This window comes from Protopterus annectens, chromosome 4.part0 (genome assembly GCF_019279795.1).
Source record: "Protopterus annectens isolate FY-2018-M chromosome 4.part0, PAN1.0, whole genome shotgun sequence".
Classification (NCBI taxonomy): Eukaryota; Metazoa; Chordata; order Ceratodontiformes; family Protopteridae; genus Protopterus; species Protopterus annectens.
In genome coordinates, this window is record NC_056733.1 from 1,097,353,361 (window position 1) to 1,097,375,900 (window position 22,540).

Consider the following 22,540-nt stretch of genomic DNA (forward strand, 5'->3'; position numbering starts at 1 on the left):
TATCACTTTTTTGCCAGAATAAAAGCTTATTATTATAGAATTTGAGTTGCTTATACAGTTCCATATAAAATGTAAGCATTTCAGACAGAAAATAATTATTATAGACAAGTATTAAAAACATTTGCTCTGCAGTGCCCAAATAGGGGATATCCTGTATAAAGAGGGACAGTTGGTAACCCTACTGTATTTTAAAGACTAGCGCTGAACAGCTGTATCTGATATTATCAATCTTCATTTAATCTTGACTGATGGGTTCAGTTCCGACCCTTCGGAACTGACTCGGCCATTATATATAGCTCGGCCCAGCCAAAAACTCTCGAGCTAAGGCTCTACCCACAACACCCCTCTTCCCATTACCTCAGATCTCATTTGCCACTCTGAAAATTGGATGTGTCAGCCGATACCCTCAGCTAAGTGATTTATTTAGTTCTTTAATTAGTGCTTTTTCTAGCTTTTTTTGGCTAAAAGTTACTTGTATTTTCACTCTGATAGTCTTGCTACTATTTGTGAGTATTTGACTGCTATCTACTGTATTCTACCCACCCCTTCACCATAATTCTAGATCTGACGTTGTCAGTCTTCATTCATTCATGACAGTTGGGTCTCGGTTCTATCCTCAGAACTGGCTAGGCCATTGTAACAAGCTCACACCAACCAGAAAATCTCAAGTTAAGGCTACCCATAGTGCCTCTCTTCCCTTCCCTTCAGATCTCATTTGCCACATAGCATTTCAAGATGTATCAGACCATGCTCTCAAGCTTAGTGCTTTATTTTTCTAAGTATTTCTTAATATTTTCTCTCTTATAGCTCCCATCTTTAATATTTCTTAGTTGCTTTATTCCTTATTACTTAGAGTGTGGGTGCTGTTTTAACTTAATTTTTACCTTTTGGTATTTCTGTTTTACCATAGTTTGTATAGGTCCCTCCCTTCCCTCTTACCTCAGGTAATTCTTAAATATCATTATTGGTATTCTTTCCTTTCTTCTTCTTTACCCTTCTGGGTATTTCTCTCTCTACCATTGTTGGTACATCCCAAAAAATATATATTTCTTTAACTTGCTGTTATTTAACTGTTGTTGTGCCTGTGGTGTGTGTGTGGTCATGTAAATGGTGGTTAATTATTCTATTGATTTACCTTAGAAATGGCTGACAAAAATGGTAAAACTGGATTTAAACAGTGTGACAAATGTGGCAGGAAGATGCCCAACTCTGATGGGCATCTTTCCTACATTTATTGCTTGAGGGTTCCCCATTTAGAAATCCAGTCTCCGTGCGGCCCTGTAAGGGTTTTAGTGCCCAGGTGTTTCTAGAGCATCAAAACAAGTTGATCCTAAAGGGGGTTTTAAAAACATCCTTTATAGAGGCTTTATCTGAGGTGGAGATGTCAAAGAAGAGCAGTCATTCGGTTCCAGCCTCTCGTCATTCTCAGGAGCCAAAATCATCCAAAGGCCAGGTTTCCATGGAACCAAGGTCAAAACAATTGAAATCAGCACTGACAACTGTCTCAGCACCAGAATCTATGACCCCTTCCACGGTCTCATCTATCTTCATGGAAGCAATTAAAGTTACCACGGTACCAACCCCTTCCATGGTACCTCAAACTCTCTTGGCACCAATAATAGTTTCTACCATAAAACTGGTCACTCCCCCCGACACAACCATCTAGTCATTTGACCATGGTGCCAAAGGTTGAAACCCTAGCCAGATATTCCCCCATCGATTGACCCTTTTGTTGGTCAACAGCTCAGTCCCTTTATTGAACCCCCAGAATCTCCTTTGGGGATGTTCATTCATTCCACCAGGAGCCTTTCGGGGGTTGATGTAGTTAGACTGGTTGCTCATCTCTTAGCGGCCAGAGGTATTCCAACCCCATCTAGGACCTCCCTTCCACCCGGAGCCGAGGTTTTTTTCTCCACGGACTCCAGCTTAACTTTCTCCTTCAACCTCTCCACAGGATTTGGAGCCCTCAGCACTGACGACCCTTCCGGTGCCAACCTCTTCAGTACCGATGGTGGATCTCACCAAGGTCCTGGAACCCAGTCAGTGCCAACCCACCACGGGACTGTGACTTGGCTTCCAACTCCAGAATCCCTAGTATGGCATGGATTTTTTCCATGGCACCATCTATGGTTCTGGTTGCTTTGACTGTTCCAAGTCGTCTTGTGGCGGGCTCGTTGGAGCAGTGTGTGACCCCGGTTCTGAGGTTGTCTTTCTCAGTTCCAGACTCCCATCCCTCTTCAGGTGGGCCTGCCTTTCAGATTATGGAGAGAGCACTTGCCTCAGCAGGCTCACAGTTGGCACCCTTGATGTTGGAATGTCATATGTATGTGTTCTCTGGCTCGTAGCTGTCACAGTGTACTACACTGGGGCAGCAGGCACAGGAGCAGCAAGACACCCTACTGAAGGGTACCCCCCTCTTCAGAGTCCTCCTCAGACCTCCCTCCTGATAAGTCACCCTGTAATAAATTGTGCATGAGGAAGCACATGATTCTCTGGAAGAATATCTCACTGAGGATACAGATTACAATGAAGGGGAAGGGTCCTTACGGTTGCCCCCTGTAGATGCGTCTTTTGGAGACATACTAGAAATCTTAAAGCAGAGAGGTGACTGGAAGCCCACCAACCCTTCCTCTGAGGAATCTATCTTCTTGCAGGCTTTCTGTGCCCGACCTTCTACTTCTTGGGTGACCCCGCCTGCAGACGACTTAGTCAAGCTCATCATGCAGCATGCTTGGAAGGCCCCTGATATCATTAAGCCAGTTCCCTGGAAACTTGACAAAATACTCTCTCCCCCAGTAGATTAACCCCACTGGTCCAAGGGTTTAGCAGTAGATGCTATGGTGGTGGCTGCAGCCACAAAGAAGGAACGTGCAGAGGAGTGTTCTACTGTCCATCCTCCAAACCGAGAGTCTCAGACGGACAGATTAGGGAAGCAGGTTTATGCTTCAATGCCTTTTGCCATATGGTCATTGAATTATTTGGCACATTTCACCCATCTTCAAAGGGACCTGTTCACTGAACTCTCAGGAACCCTAGCAGCAGCAGTGTCTGACAAGGTACATAATAAGGTTGGCTCCCAGCTTGCCACTCTAGAGTCCATCTTTAACTCGTCCATGTGGTTGATTGCACATACAACCAAAGGGGCGGCCAGAGCAGCAGGTGAAAGCATTGTCGTGAGACATCACAAATGAATGTGCTTCTGTGATGTCATGGACCCCTTCAAGTCTTCCTTTGTCAACACTCCCAATGATGCTTCCTCACTGTTTGGCCCAAAAGTTAAAAACACATTAGCCAGGTGTGAAAAGGATGGAAAGACTATTTCTGCTGTGGGCATACATTTTTCCACTCCTTAATGACCCTATTCCAGGAGTCAGAGGTCGTAAACATGTGGTTCAGGAAGTCCCAGGGGCCTTTTCGTGACACACATGGTGAGTTTTCTCCCCTGTGCAGAGGGGGGAAATTATCAGAAAGATGCCTGTCCTGTGGTAGAGGGGGGCCCACATAACCAGGGCTCCAGAGATTCTTTCTCTGGGCAAACCTCTCAGCGCTCCTGAAGAGTGGTCCAATTGCTTGCCTCTGGAGGCAGTCGCACGACTTAGCCTGACATTCTGTAACATCAGATTCCTGGGCACAGACAGTAATTACCAGAGATTACCATATCCTATTCAGTCTTTATCCAAGGCTGCAAAGGCGAATCCCTGACTTTCTACCCAGTCAGAGGAATGCAGCAGCTCAAGAAATTCAAAAGCTGCTCGAAAAAAGAGTCATCCAAACAGTCCCACCAGACCAAGTAGGATCTGGATTTTACTCAAGATTCTTTTTAGTGCCAAAAAAGAGAGGAGACTGGAAGGCTCCTTACCAACCCCACCAAGCAGCTAGTGCTTCACGCCGTATACTACACTCTAAAACTGGCAGAGCTCTTAGGCATTTCAATAAACAAAGAGAAGTCAAAACTGGCATGCACTCAAAGCTTAGAATTCATCGGAGTGACATTTGACACAAGATCCTATGTGGTTGCTCTACCTCTTCACAGTTTACTAAGGTTAAGGTCACAGCTCCATGTGATACTCTCTCAAGACATAGTCCCAGCTCACTTAGTCTTACAACTAGTAGGGTCAATGGTAGTGATAATCACCCTAGTTCCCCTGGCAAGATTCCACATGAGGCTGCTTCAATGCCCCCTAGTGTCACAGTGGTCTCTGTTAACACACCCCATGTCTTATCCAATCCGCATAACAAATCGTTGCAAGCTGGATCTGAATTGGTGGATGAAGCCAGAAGAGGAGTTATGGAGTCACCCTTTTTCACCCCCTCAGTCCAAGGCTGTAGTGACCACTGATGCATCCCTAATGTGGTGAGAAGGGGATTTTCAGCGAAAGACAGTCCAAGGCACTTGGGCCCCTTAGAGGCCAATTTGCATATCAATGTCCTAGAACTGAGGGTGGTGCTTTTAGGGTTGCAAGCATTCCAATCTGCCCTTCCACTGGGACAATTTCTATCCAATCAGACATGTCAGTCATCTGGTACATTAAACAGGGAGGAACCAGATCCTATCTGTTATGTTGGGAAACCCTGAGAGTATGGCAATGGGCGATTGCCTCCAACAATTTTCTGATAGCAACCCACATTCCCAGGAATTCCAGCATGATTGCGGACAAACTGAGCAGATGCATTCTCCTGCCTCATGAGTGGTCTCTCAATCCCATAGTAGCGGCAGAGATTTTTCGTTGTCGGGGTCAGCCTTGCTACAATCTGTTTTCATCTCCCACAAACCAAAAATGCAGCAGCTACTTTGACCTAATCTCCTCATGGGGATTCCCCAAGAGAGATGCTGTTATACACAATTGGCTCCGGGACTGCTTTATGCCTTTCCTCCTTTTCGTCTAATACCCCAGTTTTTGAAGAAAGTGCAATGGTTGAGAAGCAAAGTAATCCTCATTATGCCCTATTGGTCCCATAAAGTCTGTTTTCCCTTTCATTGGCCTCACCTAGTTCACCTTCCATGGTGGAGCTATGTCAGACTCTAAGCCAGTCACTATCGGTGTCCCACAGGGCTCAGTCCTGGGACCCCTCTTGTTCGGCATTTATTTTTCCGAGGTACAGGCAAACATAGGAGGATTGTGGCTGACAAAGTTCGCAGATGACTGCAAACTGGGCGCCATAATTGATACTCCAGCGGACACAAACATCCTTCAGAGAGGCCTCATAGAAATGGATAATTAGTACCAGAGCCATGGCCTTAAGCTGAGCACCAAAAAATGTATAGTCATACCCTTTGGGAAAAACAAGGTACCCACAAATTACCACATAGGTGGTAATCCATTAAGTACGGAAGAGGTAATCAGGGACTTAGGGACCCAGGTTGACAGTAACCTCTCATTTGACAGTCACATTGCCAAAGTGGTTAGGAAGACCTTCTATATTGCCCGCCTAATCATGAAGGGTTTCACATCTAGATCAAGAGAGGTCATTGTGCCCCTGTACTCTTCTCTTATCAGGCCAATGATTGAGTACAATGCCCAATTTGGGATGTATCTTACCCGACACCTGCAGCAGTTGGAAAGACCCCAAAAGTTCCTCACCAAGAGGATAAAGGGTCTTAAACATATGTCATATGCTGCCCGACTGAAAAAACTCCAGCTCTATTCAGTCGCGTACCGCCTACTCAGAGGTGATCTGTGCCTGATGTACAAGGCCATGTCCAATCCGGAATTAATGGACATGCTCCACCTCAGAAAATCCAAATCCATCAGAGCCACGAGAGCAAGAGACTTAAACCTCAACACAGAAATAAATAGGACAAGCTGGAGGAACAGATTCATAACCCAGAGGCTCCCTACACTCTGGAACAGAATCCCTATCCATGTTAGGCAGAGCCCCTCACTAACTCTATTCAAGAGAAATCTTGACGAGTGGATGGGAGATCGTAGGTTTACCCTGGGGGTCATCTCTGTGTCACTACTAGACAGAGGCACAGTAAACTAAACCCTAAATGGGCGTAGTATTCTCATCCTAAGGGGTGGTGAAAGCCACACACACTCTGGCTAGGCTTATAAATGCCCTAGGGCAGATAGCCTAGTACGAACCTATGAACCTATGAACTCCAGGACTGCTGTCTCATCCACAGGGGCTGGTCCATCCCAACCTACCAAGTCTCAAGCTGGACTGCTTGGTACCTCCACTTCCGGTAATTCCCAGGCAGAATAATCTAGCTTTGCCAGTACAAAAGATACTTTTGGCTTTCCATAAAATGTCCACCAGAAAACTTTATCTTAGTAAATGGAACAGATTTGTGATCTGGTCTCAAGTAGAAGGAGTTGACCCCTTTTCAGCCCCGATTAATAAAGTGTTAGAATATTTGTCAACTTTACTCCAATCAGGAGCCTCAGCTTTTACTATCACAGTTCATTTAGTGGCTATTTCAGATTTCCATAATGGCTTTGATGATTGTTCCTTGATGTCTCACTGCCTCTGCAAAACCTTCTTAAAGGTAGTTATGCATTTAAAACCACCTTTTAAAGAACCTATTGATCCTTGGAGTTTGATGTTAGTCTTACAAACTTTGATCCATCAACCCTTTGAGCCAGTAGCCACCTGTTATATATAATTTTTGTCTTGGAAGACCTTATTCCTGGTAGCCATCACCTCAGCCAGGAGAATATCAGAATTGCAGGCCTTGTATGTAAATCACCCATACATCATTTTCCACAAAGAGAGAGCATCCCTTTGGACTAACCCCTCCTTTCTATCCAAAGTTGTCTCGGACTCAAATATTAACCAATCCATTGACTTGCCAGTTTTCTTCCCAAACTTTCAAAACAAAAGGAGAATATTTGCATTTGTTGGATGTACACAGACAATTATGTTTTTATTTAAATAGATATAAATTATTCAGAAAATTGGACCAACTGTTCCTGTCCTTTTCAGGTCCAAGATTAGGCAAGCCAGTTTCCAAAGTCATGTTGTCAAAATGGTTGAGAGATTGCGTCACTTTTGTTTATTAACAAAACAAAATGAGTCTATCAGCTAAATTCAAGGCTCATTCCACCAGATCAGTTTCCACTTCAGTAGACTTTCATTCCAGAGCCTCTATGGATGACATTTCCACAGCAGCTACTTGAGCTACCCCTCATACCTTTACCACTCATTAAAAATTGGATATGGTCTCCAGGGGAAGAGCATCCTTCGGCTCTATGGTGCTTAGGAGTATCCTTCCATAGGGCCTCCCAGGACATAAAGTAGCTAGGGACTCTGTCCCAACTGTCATGGATGAATGAAGATTGACAGCATAAGATAAAGAAGATATGTTCTCACCATAACGTTCCTTCTCTGTTGTTGAGCTTCATTCATTCTTGACATCCCACCCTCCTACTCCCTACAAAGAATCCTGGAGGTTCAGAACTAGTCTGGTTCTGTGGTAGGGCAGTTGCTCAGACAAAGATTCTGTTTTTTATTTCTACGGGCAAACTCAATCTGAAGGGAAGGGAAGAGAGGCTCTATGGGTAGCCTTACCTCAATAATTTCTGGCTGGTGTGAGCTTGTTACAACAGCTGAGTTGTTTCTGAGGACAGACCCATGACCCAACTGTCATGAATGAATGAAGATTGACAACACAGATGGAACGTTATGGTATAACATAACTTCTTTTTTACCGTTGTTGGTAATAGTCTTTTCCCTCCTTTTTTGGTGTTGGTAATCTTTGGATACCATTGTTGGTATCTTCCTCTTCTTCCTTTTCTTTTCTCTTTCTTATTATCCTTGGGGTATTTTCTGCTATACCATTGCTTGTAGATCTAAAACAAAAAGCCTTTTTCTAGTTTCTTTCTCGTGTGTGTGCGTGTGTGTGTGTGTGTGTGTGTGTGTGTGTGTGTGTGTGTGTGTGTGTGTGTGTGTGTGTGTGTGAAATTAGTATGGCAGAGAAACAAAAAGGGATATTCGGCTTCAAGCAATCTCTGGACTGTGACAGAAAGATGCCTAATTCAGATGGGCATCTTTCTTGCATATACTGTTTGGGTGCCCCACATCTGGACATTACATGTAAAATTTGTCAGGGCTTTAGTGCCCATAATTTAAAGGAGAGACGAAACAAGCTCATCCTGAAAGGCTTGTTGAAATGTTCTTTTAGTGAAGCCCTCTCCAAGGCTGAGTCTTCTAAATCCTTGAAGGCAGATACAAAAATGAAAAGCCATTCTTTGCTGACCTCACCATCAACTCATGAGGCAAAGTCTCATAAATCTCAGGTTCCATCTGCCTCCTTGGAACTGAAGGCCAAAGTATCTAAACTGACAGAATCAGCACCTTCGACACCGACTTCTTTGGTGCCGACGGTTATGGAACAGATGAAGACTACCTCAGTACCGATGGTTATGTAACCGATAAAGACTACCTCAGCACTGATCACTGTTTTGGATTCTACAACCTCTTCAGCACTGACAGTAGTTTCTGCACCAGCATCACTTTCTTCTCATTCGATACCAACTTCCCCTTTTGCACAGCAACCGATGGTGCCAAAAGTCGAACCAGTAATAATTCCCAGGACTAGATATTCCCCCTTCATGGACCCATTCTTGTGTCAACTCCCCAGCCCCTTTGTGGATAGGCCTTAGTCCCCTTTGAGAATGTCGATCCATTCTTCCAGGAGTCTGTCTGAATTAGATGTAGTTAGACTGCTAGACCAGTTTTTGGAAGCCAGGGGTTTTCCTGCACCTACGCAGACCTCTCTCCCTCCCAGAGCTGAGGCTTACTGTCCAAGGGCTCCACCAGTTTATCCTCCTTCAAACTCCATCCAAGGTTTGGAGCCCTCCACTTCAACATTCCCAGTACCAACTATCTTGGTGCTGATGGTGGACCTCATGTCGGCACCGGGTCATCTCTGTTGTCTTCGGCTCCCTCAGATCCATTGCACACCTGGGAACCATGGCTCAGCTGTTGGTTCTGAGACCCTTAGTATGGTTCCAGTTGTTCCTATGGCACCGTCTTTGGCTCTCGGGACTCTGGTGGCTTTGAGCCCTCCCTGGCTTCTATTCTGGATGGTGGCTTATCGGAGTGGGGTGTGGCCCCGGTTCTGAGGTTGTCTTTCTTAGTTCCAGCCTGCCATTCCTCTTCAGGTGGGCCTGCCTTCCAGATCATGGGGTGCGCTTTGGCCTCAGCAGGCTCCCAGTTGGCTCTTTCCTCATTGGAGTGCCATATTTTCATATTCTCTGGCTCGCAGCTGTCACAATCTACTATGTCTGTACAGTAGGCACAAAAACTGCAAGACACCCCTGTTCAGGGTCCCCCGTCTTGAGAGTCTTCTTTAGAATTTCCCGCTGAAGAGTCACCCCATAAGAGAATGTACAAGAGGGAGCACCTTGATTCTCCAGAAGAATCAGTCACTGAAGACACAGATTATGATGAAGGGGAAGGTTTCCCCCTGTTCACCCCCTCAAGATGTCTCCTTTGGAGACCTCCTAGAAATACTAAAACAGAAAGGTGATTGGAAGTCCTCAAACCCATCCTCTGAGGAATTTGTGTTCTTGCAAGCTTTTCGTGCCCGCCCATCTACTTCCTGGGTCACTCCACCCACTGACAGTCTAATTAAGCTGATTGTTCAGCAGGCATGGAAGGCTCCTGATTTCATAGAGCCCATAAACTGGAGGCCACATATTAACTTCCCCAGAAGATCAACCCCATTGGACAAAGGGTCTAGAAGTGGATGCCATGGTGGTGGCGACAGCCACCAAAAAGGAACTCACAGAGGAGAGTTCTACTGTCCATCTCCCTAACCAAGAGTCTAGGATGATGGACAGATTTGGGAAGTGGGTTTTTGCATCATCGATCTTTGCTATTAGGTCCTTGAACTTCGTGTCACATTTTACTAGACTCCAAAGGGATCCAATAACTGAGCTTTAGGACACCCTTGCCAGAGCCATACCTGATGAGGTTCGGGACAAAGTTGCCTCGCAGCTTGCCACCCTAGAGTCTATTTCAAACTCATCCATGTGGCTTCTCACCCATGCAGCTGAAGGGACGTCTAGGTCTGCAGGTACAGGCGTTGCCATAAAGCGACATGCCTGGATGCACTTGTGTGCCTTTGTGGAACCTTTCAAGTCTTCCTTCATCAATGCTCTGGTTGATGGATCCTCTTTGTTTGGCCCAAAAGTTAGAGACATGCTAGCCAAGTGTGAGAAGGATGGAAATACCCTTTCTGTTGTGGGCATTCACTTTTCCACTGCTCAACAACATTTCTCTAGAAATAAGAGAAGTGGGAAAATGTGGTTAAAAAAAAATCCCAGGGGCCTTTTCATGACACACGTGGTGAGTACTCCTCCCAGGGCAGAGGGGAAACTCTACTGGAAGACATCCTCCCCAAGGTAGAGGGGGGGTCTGCATAATCAGGGCTCCAGAGCTTCATTCTCTGGACAACCCTACCAGTGCTCCTGAAAGGAGGCCTGATTGCTTACCTCTGGAAGCAGTTGGGGGAAGATTTTCACTGCACCAATCAGCCTGGCTTACGATAATGTCAGACACCTGGGTGCAGAAAATTATCACCAGAGGTTACCATATTCTATTCAATTTCTTTACAAAACTTCAAAAGTGAGTTTCCAATGTTCCACCCAGTCAGAGGGATCTTGCAGCAGTAGATATCCAAAAGCTGCTTCTAAAAAGAGTCATCCAAGAAGTCCCATCAAAACAAATAGGATGTGGATTTTACTCAAGATTCTTTTAAGTGCCAAAAAAGACAGGGGACTGGAGGCCAATTCTGCATCTCAGCCTATTGAACAAATTTGTACAACAGACAAAATTCTGGATGGTCACAGTTTAGTCCATCCTTCCCATTCTAGAGACGGATGATTGGATGTGATGTATAGATCTTCAGGATATGTATTACCACATAAGGATGGACAAGATCTCCAGAAGATATCCGCTTATGGCTAGGAGCCAGTCATTACCAATTTTGAGCACTGCCCTTCGGTCTCACCACAACCCCCAGGGTATTCACCAAATGCATGGCAGTCGTGACAGCTCACTTGAGACTGTGAAGATTCCGAGTGTTTCCATATCTAGATGACTAGCTCCTCACCTCCCCCTCCAGGCATCTACTGCTTCACACCACAGACTTCATGCTACACCTCGCCGAGCCACTAGGCGTTTCAATAAACAAGGAAAAATCACAACTGACTCCTAAACAAGATCTAGAATTTATCTGAGTGAGACTGAATACAATCTCCTGCATAGCCCTCCTTCCCCTCTACAGGCTAATGAAGCTAAGGTCAGAAGTTCAAGCCATCATTTTCCAAAGCAAGATTCCTGCTCGGCTGGTACTGCAAACTCTGGGGATCATGGCAGCAGCTATAACCTTAGTAACCCTAAGAAGATATCACATGAGACTGCTTCAAATGCTCTTGGCATCACAATAGTCAATTCTAATGCATCATATGTCTCACCCAATCATGATAACAAAGGATTCATCTTGGTGGATGAAGCCTGAAGAAAATCTATAGGGTCATACCTTTTCACCCCCTCTGCCCAAAGCCATAGTGACCATGGACACTTCCCAGATGGGGTGGTGGGGGCATTATCTAGGAAAGACTGTTCAAAGCACTTGGTCTCCACAAGAGACCAATCTGCATCCTAGAATTGAGGGGAGTGCTTTTAACATTGCAAGCATTCCAATCTGTCCTTCCTTTGGTGATAATTGCAATCAGACAACTTGGTGGTGGTCTGGTATATTGACAAACAAGGAGGAAACAGAATTTACCCACTATGTCGGGAAGCTCTAAGAATTTGGCAATGGGCTATTGCTTCCAACCACTTTCTGGTAGCAATGCATATCCCAGGGAACTCCAACCTGATTGTGGACAAGTTGTGCAGATACATTCTCCTGCCTCACGAGTGGTCTCTCAACCACAACATAGAGATGAATATATTTCATTGTTGGGGGCAGCCATGCTGCAACATGTTCACCTCTCTAATAAACAACAAATGCAGCAGCTACCTTTCCCTAATTCCCCCTCAGTGGGAGTCCCTGAGAGATGCACTTCTCCTCAATTGGCCATGGGACTTCTTTATGTCTTGTCCCCTGTTCCACTGATTCCCCTGTTTTCGAGGAAAGCCCAAAGGTTGAGAAGCAAAGTAATTCTCATTGCACCCCATTAGCTCTGCAAGTCTGGTTCCCCTTTCTTTGACCTCATCTGGTTCACCGCCTTTAGATTCTGGACCCAGCTCTGGACCTTCTATCTCACCTTCAGGGCTTGGTGCATCTCAATCTCCAAAATCTCAAGCTGATGGCTTGGTAGCTCCAATTCCAGTACTTGCCAGCACTAACTTATCTTCTTCAGTACAAAGGATTCTTCTGGCTTCCCATAAACCGTCCACCAGAAAGCTTTACCAAAGCAAATGTAAAAGATTTTCGATTTGGTCTTGTACAAACAACACAGACCCCTTCTTAGCTCCAGTTGATAAGGTCCTGGAATATTTAGAAACCTTATTTGAATCAGGATCCTCTACCTCCACAATTAAGGTTAATTTAGCCGCTATTTCTAATTTTCATGATGGACTTAATGATCATTCCTTGATGTCTCACCATTTTTGCAAAATTTTTCTTAAAGGTGCTTTACATTTAAAACCTCCATTCAAAGATCCTGTAGTGCCATGGGATTTAACCTTAGTCTTACAAAGCCAAGTTCAACAGCCATTTGAGCCAGCAGCTACTTGCAACCTCAAAATTTTGTCTTGAAAAACCCATATTTCTAGTAGCTATCACGTCTGCTAGAAGAATTTCCAAGTTACAAGCTTCATGAGTAAAACATCCTTACATCATTTTCCACAAGGAGAGAGTCTCACTAAGAACCAGCACATCCTTCCTCCCTAAAATGGTATCAGAATCTAATATTAACCAGTCTGTAGACTTGCCAGTTTTATTTACAATTTTTTCAAACAAAGGTGAATACTGTTTGCATCTGCTGGATGTCCACAGACAATTATGATTTTACTTGGACAGAACAAAATCTTCTAGAAAATCAAGCCAGTTATTTATATCCTTTTCAGGCCCCAGATTGGGCAAACCTGTTTCAAAGGTTACCTTATTAAAATGGCTTAGAGACTGTGTTATCTTTGTCTACAGTCAAAATAAACTCAAACTCCCTATTACGGTCAGAGCACATTCCACCAGATCTGTTTCCACTTCAGAGGTCTTTCATTCCAAGGCCTCTATGGAAGAAATATGTGCAGCTGCAACATGGGCTACTCCTCATACTTTTATCACTCATTACAAATTAGACATGGTATCCACAGGAAGGGCATCCTTTGGCTCTATGGTACTCAGGAGCATCGTTCCATAGAGACGCCCAGATTTAAACGTGTCTGAGGACTCTGTCCCATCAGTCAAGTTTGAATGAAGATTGACAACATCAGATAAAGACGTTATGTTCTTACCATAATGTTCCATCTATGTTGTTGATCTTCGTTATTCTTGACATCCCACCCTCCTTCCCCCTTCAAGAGACTTCTGGAGGATCGGACCTAGAACCTGGGATGTTATAGGGTTATACCTTAGACAGGTCTTCTTTATTTTCTCTTCTTTTCTGCAAACTCAATATGAGGTAATGGGAAGAGGGGTATTGTGGGTAGAGCCTTAGTTCAAGAGTTTTCTCCTGGTGTGAGCTATGTATAATGACCTAGTCAGTTCCAAGGGGTCAGAACCGAACCCATCAATCAAAAATGAATGAAGATAGATAACACAAATGGAACATTATGGTAAGGAAATAACTTCTTTTTACCAAGCTTTCTGGAACTAATCTTTTGTACTGTTCAAGCAAATGGAACATTCCATGATTCAGCTTGTACATAGGGGTACTTAAATATTATCTCAATCATTTTTGTGTCTTTTTTTTTTTTCACATTTGTCTCCTCCAAAATCAAAACACATTTTTTCTTTACTTTCTGAAGCATTATTTAAAGTAAGTAAATGAGTTTCCCACTACTCACAAAGTGAAAGAAATCACTCTTTACAGAGAGCAGTTATTCCACCTATAGATTTTTGTGGAAAGCAAACCCCAATGCATTCTTCTTCCTTTAATAGATACAGACAGTGCAGTGGTGCAGCGGTAGCATTGTTGCCTCACAGCAAGAGGTTATCTGGTCTGATCATCATCTGGAGTGCCTTCTGTCTGGAGTCTGTATGTCCTCCCTGCATTCATGTGGGTTTCTTCCAGGTGCTCCAGTTTCCTCCCATGTTACAAAGACATGCATCTGGAGCACTTCTCCAAGGGCCTCCACTGAAAATTGGCTTCATTCCAAGTCGGACTTTCCCAGTTAACAAATGTTAAATAAATAAGTGAAGGTCAGGACTTCTGTTCATATTCTTAGAATTGCAGTAATTGTACAATTGACATGGCTGATTTAAACTGGTACAGAATGTTTCAGTAGAATAAATCGGAGTCCTCAACTGCACCCTAATGTTCCATAAATTATGCTGCCGGTGCTCTCTGTTTTTGCAGTGGAGAAATCCTAATTTTAATAAGTTGCGGAGGGACTATGCAGAGTGGAGATCAAGGCTTATGCCACCCTCCTGGGTGTGGTTGTGGGGCGTGCCTTTTTTTAAATTCCTTAGCCACTGTCTCACCCAACTGCCCATCTGCTCTATATGCGCACACTCACAAGTCATCACTAGTCCTTAAGTTTAAATCCCACCTTTCCCTTGGGATACTCCTTTCCCTACTCATCATCATCCTTCTAGCCTCAATATGGTTCCGAAGATGCTAAGTCTCTGTTCTAAATAAGGGAACCATTCATGCCTCTCAACCTCTTAGCCCAAGAAATCTGGACAAAGACAATCATAGTGGGGGGGGGGCAAAGGCACAAAAATATGGAGAAATTTTAAATACTACTCTTATAAACTTAGAAAGTTTCCAACATATTTTGTGTTAGCATGCATTTTCTGAAGAATATGAAGTCTAAAAGTTAAATGTCTGTTGTTATTTATTGACTTAAATCCTGAATTATCTTCTAGAAAAATGCAAATTTATTAAGAAATGACAAAAACTATGAGGAAAAATGTGGACAGTTGAGAGATATGGAGCCGTCCCAGGTTGTCATGAACCCTTTCCATGGAAATTATCATCAAGTGTCCTTAATCTCAATTAAGATAACAGATTAAGATTTTAGTTAATTTATAATTATTATCGCCTCCACCAAACATGGATTTCTGTTCTTTCAGTAACATGAAATTCATGAAGGAGACTAACTTGGTGAAATAAGTCTTCTCAACAAGATTGTTTTCCGAATGAACTACTGCGCAGTGTATCAGCATGTAGTTAGAGAGACATTGGAACTCGTGCAAATCTCTAAATCAAATGAGATTACTGTGATCATGTGGAGAAAAGGATCTCCGTATAGCAGTCTGAGACTACTCTCTCTCTCTCTCTCACACACACACACACACAAACCCTAAGCAAAATACGTGTCTTGTGAAAACTGACTTAATGAATCTTCATTGAAACATTTGCCTATGCACTGAAAAATAGTACAAACGGTTTTTAAAGAATATTGGTAAAACAAAAAGGTTAAGAAGCACTCGTTACCAGATGGTTTTAGTTAAGGAGTAAACCATCCTTTTCCATGTGAATTATGTATTAAACTTATCTGAGCAACCTTCACTGAAAATGGAGCTGCTGTTACCAAACCCAGTAGTAAGGAGCACTGAGATAAAATATGGGGAACCAAGTATTGGTTATTTTCTGCAGAATGTTAAATTTTAACTCATGGGCTTTATTTTTGGTCCACAGGCGTCTAGAGAATGTGTTATCCAATTCCATTTCAGAATAAATTATGGTTTATGCGTCTAATTTGCTGACACATTCCCGAGCCTCGGTTGTAGTAGGCATTTGGATATCTATCCGTTTTATTCATTCGCCTGATGATTGCTGAGTTGCTATTATACTCTGTTGAAAATTTTAAGAAAACTAGCATTGAAAAAGCCACAATTTACAGTTCACCTTCCACAAGCCGGGAAGATGGCTGTATTACAGTGTTATATATGCACATTATATTATTTTTTTTAATTCGTGTTACAGCATAGCACTATATAAATGTCCCAACAAAATAGTGTCCTCATTGCAGACGCAGAAATGACATGGCCTGACAATACATGTTTTATAAAACCGATTGTTGCGATTTTCGTTTTACACACTGTGGGTCGCTCTTTGCTAATGTGGTGAAATATTTCCCTCTTAACATTTAAGCTAACATTAACTAAGACAGGGAAAGTGAAGTGATTGCAGATACATTTTCTGCCAATAGTAGATTGTAGAGCTGAGGAAGCGTGTGAAGGAGACTTTCCTTGTTCTTAGCTGCAGTAGGAAACCTTGTCTCAGGCAGATCATTAAATTTACTTTTGTCCTGAAATGGGTAAAGTCAGCAATCCCAGGTGGAAGTTTTACCGGCACCAATTATTTTTATTCATGTTTTATTCGTTTCAGCTCTTAACCTCAGGAGTCATACAGTATTCGGTTCCAGAAGAAATGGACCGTGGCTCTTTTGTTCGACATCTTGCAAACGACGTGGGCATACCTCGTACAGATGTGGCAGCTCGTCGGCTACGCATATCCTCATCATCAAAGAACCGATTTTTAAATGTTAATTCTGAGACCGGAGATTTGTTCCTGACAGAGAGAGTAGACAGGGAGGAATTGTGTGATAAAAAGCCTTTGTGTCTTCTGATGTTTGAAGCTGTTGCTGAAAATCCCTTTCAAATATTTGCCGGGGAGATTGAAATCCAGGACATCAATGACAATCCGCCGGTGTTTGTACCTGACGAGGTTAAACTAAGTATCAGTGAGCTGACATCTCCGGGATCCAGCTTTCCTTTGGGGCAGGCGGAGGACCCCGATGTTGGTGTAAATTCACTGCTTGATTATGACCTTAACCTTAATGAATATTTCAGCTTGATTGTGACGGACACCGAAAGCGGTCACTTCATAGAGCTTGTTTTAAATAATAGTTTGGATTACGAGAAACAGACCGATCATTTTGTCACACTCACAGCAAAAGACAATGGGATCCCAAAGCGATCTGGTACCGCACGAATACAGATCATAGTTCTTGATATAAACGACAACAAACCTGAATTCAGTCAAGCAGTTTATAAGACTAGTCTGAAAGAAGGTTCACCAAAAGGTACGTTAATAATTAAAGTCAACGCAACAGACAGTGATGGTGGAGCTAATGGAGAGGTAAGATATTCTTTCAAAAAAATAACAGATACAACACGTTCTTTGTTTAGACTGGATCCAGTTAGTGGTGAAATTATCCTGCAAGGGATTCTAGATTATGAAGAAACGAAAGGGTTTGACATTACAGTTGAGGCTAAAGATGGCGGTGGACTGACTGCCCAAAGGAGAGTACTCATTGACGTTCTTGATGACAACGATAACGCACCTCAGATAACCATTTCCTCTGTTTCTAATGAAATTTCAGAAGATGCCATTTCTGGTACTGTTATTGCATTTATAAATATTGATGATTTGGATTCCACTGACAATGGTGAAACTAGCTGCCACATACAACAAAATATTCCGTTTAAACTAATACCTTTATACAAGAATTATTACACATTGGAGTTAAATGGGTCGCTGGACAGAGAGAAGACTCCTGAATACAATATTACAATCACGGCTGTTGATAAAGGCTTTCCACCTCTTTCATCTGTAAAGACCATCTTCCTCAAGATTTCTGACATAAATGACAACCCCCCTCAGTTTTCTAAGGCCAAATACACTGCATATGTAAAGGAAAATAACCCACCCGGCCATGTAATTTTGACAGTGGAGGCTAAAGATGCTGACTGGAAGCAAAATGCTCAGGTTACTTATTCCATTGTCCCGGGTTATGTTGGGGAATCTTTGGTTTCCACATATGTCTCCATTAATCCAGATAACGGTAACATTTATGCTTTGCGTTCGTTTGATTATGAGGCATTCAGAGACTTTTATATAGTAGTTAAAGCAGAAGACAGTGGTTCACCACCCCTTAGTACTAACGTCACGGTCAACGTCTTCGTTCTGGATGAGAATGACAATGTTCCTAAAATCCTGTATCCAGCGCCTAGTGACGAAGCTTCTGTGGGGATAGAGATAGTGCCTCTAATGGCCGAAGCAAATTATCTTGTGACTAAGGTGGTAGCAGTGGATGCTGACTCCGGACAGAATGCTTGGCTGTCCTACCATTTGTTGAAAGCCACAGATCCTAGTCTTTTCAAAGTAGGATATCACACTGGTGAAATTAGGACATCCCGTCCTGTTCTAATGAAGGAACCAATGAAACAGACTCTGTCTGTCATTGTGAAAGATAACGGGCAACCATCACACTCTTCCACAGCCACGGTCACCATACTTGTTTCAGATTCGGACAGCTTTCCTCAGCCCCTTTTGGATGCTCTCAATCCATCAGAAAACAAACCCCGAGACTCGAATCTGACCCTTTATTTGTTGATTTCTGTTGTTTGCGTGTCTGTCTTGTTTTTTTTCTTTATTATAATTATATTTATAATCAGATTTCACAGATGGAGGCAGTCATCGTTGCTTAAGCCAACATTTATTGATTACAGCCTCGAACACCCATCAGACTTTGGCGAAAGAGAGCCCATGGGACATATCCAGCCACCTTACATACAGAGGGTTTGTTTAGCCTCTAATTCTGGAAGAAGTGAGTTTCAGTTTATGAAGCCATACGGACTTGATGCAATGGGAAGCAAAGCAATTGCTGATGCAGATAGGACAGAACCCTATTCAGAGGATAGGTTTTATGCAGAAACTAATGCTTTTACCCAGGTGAGATCCTTTATCAAATGATTCTTTGCTTTTAAAGTCTTTTGCAAATAATCCTTTTCCTATTGTAAGGATGCATTTATATCTGTATTAATTGTATCAGATATTTGTTTTGCTAAACTTCAAATAGTCATACTTCAAATAATGGTTTCTATGTACTCTGAGCTTAAGAAATCATCCAAAGAAAATAGCCCTCATCAGTTTATAAAATGCATACAAATGGCTTTGCAGATCTTGTAGCTCTTTCATTTAATTGTTTCTGAAATGTAGATAAATCAGATGAGGTGGAAATTAAAGAAATGATTTCTTAACCTGTTTTTGTTTGTCTTCAGTTATGTAGATTTGCATTTCCAGTCACATTGTATGATATCCTGTGTGCAAAAATTTTACACATGTATTCATTTATTTGCTCATACCTTTAGTGAGTTGATTCACAAATCCCTTTCATCCAAAGCCTAAAAAGCATATTAACATTAAAGTCAGATATCTGCAAAGAAATACCTGTCTTAGTATGATGCAACAGCATATAACCTACATCACTGCAAGAATCATTTAAGTTCTTCTCCCACTAGTGCTCAGAGAGCTTGAGAAAATTAATATTGCTTTCCTAGGCTGTCTATTGTGATGTAATGAGACAGCATGAAGAGTGTAATTAGGCATAGCAGCTGTACTCTGTTGAGCACATTTTTAGAGGAACTCAAAAGCATTACAGGTTTTAGAGGTGAGAACATGGTGAAACTAATCAAAATTCTTATAACAGAGACCTCCTCACATATTCCTTAGAACTAGGACAGTTCTTGTGAGTTAATGGTTGCGGGATAATCATTTGAAATGGCATACGTTGCTCAAGTGTCAGAATAGCACTTGGAGAGATGCATGCCTTTTAATATGATACAAAATAAGGGATAACAGTATGAAGTTATGAGGACAGCATGAAAGTGTTTAGGTGCTCATTTGGATTATACTGGTGAAGTGGAAATGCCAATGTATTTAACTTCACATGTCTAAGTACATTTTGTAATCTAATTAAACGGAGACCTTTTAGATAGGGAATAAATTACCCTTTTATGTTTTTTAATAATCTTCCTTTGTTTTGATTTGATAACTGCTCTCACTTTTGATTTTTATAGTCATTATAGGTATGAGAAAGAGAATGATATCCAGTTTAATGTGTAGCGAGTGCAGTAATTTAGCATATTTCAGCCTAGGTGGAGGTATTAGTAACAGTAAAGTGACTGGATAATTTATTGACAATACCAAGGTGTCCCTATATTTATTCATTTAATTTGGTAAGCACATGAGATACAAGTGTCCCTTTTCAAGGGGAATCGAAGGTGCACTGTTTGGTTAAGTGACTCACCTTGAAGACCAATGGAAATGGAAGGAATTAGATCCTGTATTCTTGATCTCAGGAAGCAACTCATTAACATATCAGAGTCTTAATCCTTCATCCTAGCTAAGAAAAACTCCACTGGCATGAACCAAACTTGAGAAAACAAAAAAACGGGCACTGCTCAGTAGGAGAAACCACGAAGTTTATTGACTTAAAGCGCTTTTCATTTGCACTCAAGGCAAACTTCATCAGAAGTGAATACAACCTAACTCTCATGACATTTAAATGTTCCAGTGAAAGTGACGTACTCAGATAACAAGTTACGACACAGCTATGTAACCCACGACATCTGCGTAAACATTAGTACAAAATTAAACATAATATAAAAGTTTATAAAGACATGCATGTAAAAACGTGTACATCGCATATCATTTAAAAACGTATAAAACACTCATATCAAGCTTAAACTGCTAAAAAATATATAAGAAATGTAAAAAGTATATATATATATATATATACATATATATATATATATATATATATATATATATATATATATATATATATATATATATATATATATATATATATGTATATATATATATATATATATATATATATATGGATCCTATTCTTACCATCTAACATATACATCTAAACTTGCTACTTGAAGGGTACTGATGTTACACCTCACTTAACATAACAATACTGATCCAAGTTTACATCATATAAACCAAGACAAAAACTTGTTTTTGTGTAATATTATGAATACTTGTACAACATCTTCCTGATCCCAAAACACTGTGGCCATGACCTTTCCTGCTGACTTTTGGGTCTTGAACTTCTTTGGCCTTGGTTAACCTGAGTTCTGCCATTGCATGGACTCTTGTTTTGTCTCAGATCATAGTGGTGTAACCATGTTTCATCAACTGTAACTAGTTATTCCAAAAAGGTGGCACCAGCTTGATGAAAATGCTACAAAATCAGCTTGGAAGTGTCCAAGTAATATATTTTCTCATTGGCATTCAAACAATTGGGTGCTCAATTGGCTGACAGCTTCTGCATACCCAGCTGCTAATGGATTATAAACCCAACGCATTCCCTGGATATCTGTAGTGTCTCAACAATTGTTTTAGCTGATATTCACCAATCTGCCAAAATCAGATCATGGACATGGTCAACAATTTCAGGAGTTGACACCATTTAAGGCCTCCCAGACCTTGCTGCATCTTTCATCTCGAAATTTCCAAGCTGAAAGTTTGCACACTACTTCTTCACATTTGAGTAAGAAGGACACTTGTCATTTCCAGTTTGCATCATACATTCATGGATTTCCTTTGGAGTTTTCTTCTGCAGGAAAATTAACTTCATGATGGCTCAGAATTCCACACTTGAAAATTCCATACTTTTTGTTGATATGGTTCAATCAACGATCTGAAACAATGTCAAAACATAGCATTATGATTCTGCAAATTGGCACTTTACAAGACAAACTCTCTTTTGAGCTACAGAGGCAAAATAATGCACAGAATTTAGAAAGTTGTTTGCGCTTAGAACTTTTCAGCACCACATCATGTGTGTGTGTGTGTGTTTGTGTGTGTGTGTGTATATATATATATATATATATATATATATATATATATATAGTTTGTTTTAATAAAAAAATAATAAAAATTTAACATTGATACACATGATACACATAAACAGAGTCCTGCTGTGGTTAATCTTTAGTACCTTTTCAAACTAAAACTTCTAACAGTATACATTTAGAGGAGATGCCAGTTGGTATCTTGGTCATTCTTGTTGATTCACCCATTTTCTACAAAACATTGTACTAACAGACCCATTTCATTCTTGGGAGCAAATCCAAATGTGTGAGCATGTGATTGTTTCAGCAACAGTAAAGAATTTCAGAATAATGTGTATGATAGCTGTAAGGAAGTGCTTGTGGGCCAGTTAATGAATTTATCAAGAGGGTAGTCTATTGCTGCATAGAAAAATTGTATAAATCACTAAGCAAATAAGTGAGTGTATTGAGTGGAATTGATAGTCCTAATCTGCCACATGTTTCTGTAGGTAAAATTGTCAATAATGTTTTTTTCTGATGTAATTAAGAATTTAATACTTAAATCTTTATTTTGAATGATAGATTTGTAAAAAAAATCTGCAAATGTTAAAACAATTAATTTTACAGCATATTAACTTACTTTAGGTTTGTAATATATAACTACGTATTAATAAAGAAAGTATTTGTTAACTGAAATGACCCTCCCCTTTTTATTTAATTGGCAGCTGTTTAGGCCTTCTACACACATTTTTACAAACAGGGCTGACCCAAAAACACTTTTTAGCTATTGAGTTGGTTGAGTAACTCAGAGTGGCACTCTATTCAAGCAGAGAC

The 22,540-nt window shown here is 41.5% G+C and overlaps 3 protein-coding genes across 3 annotated transcripts in view; all 3 read left to right on the plus strand.

Annotated features, from left to right (window-relative positions):
* Nucleotides 1-22,540, plus strand: part of LOC122799780 (protocadherin gamma-A4-like) — a 639,989-nt gene that overhangs the window by 523,946 nt on the left and 93,503 nt on the right. The gene's annotated exons all lie outside the window — the stretch shown is intronic.
* Nucleotides 1-22,540, plus strand: part of LOC122799784 (protocadherin gamma-A4-like) — a 211,714-nt gene that overhangs the window by 95,671 nt on the left and 93,503 nt on the right. The gene's annotated exons all lie outside the window — the stretch shown is intronic.
* On the plus strand, nucleotides 16,028-20,601 carry LOC122799781 (protocadherin gamma-A4-like). The gene has a single exon (XM_044069075.1). It carries the CDS (start codon nucleotides 16,386-16,388, stop codon nucleotides 18,828-18,830), a length of 2,445 nt encoding a protein of 814 aa, XP_043925010.1. The 5' UTR covers nucleotides 16,028-16,385; the 3' UTR covers nucleotides 18,831-20,601.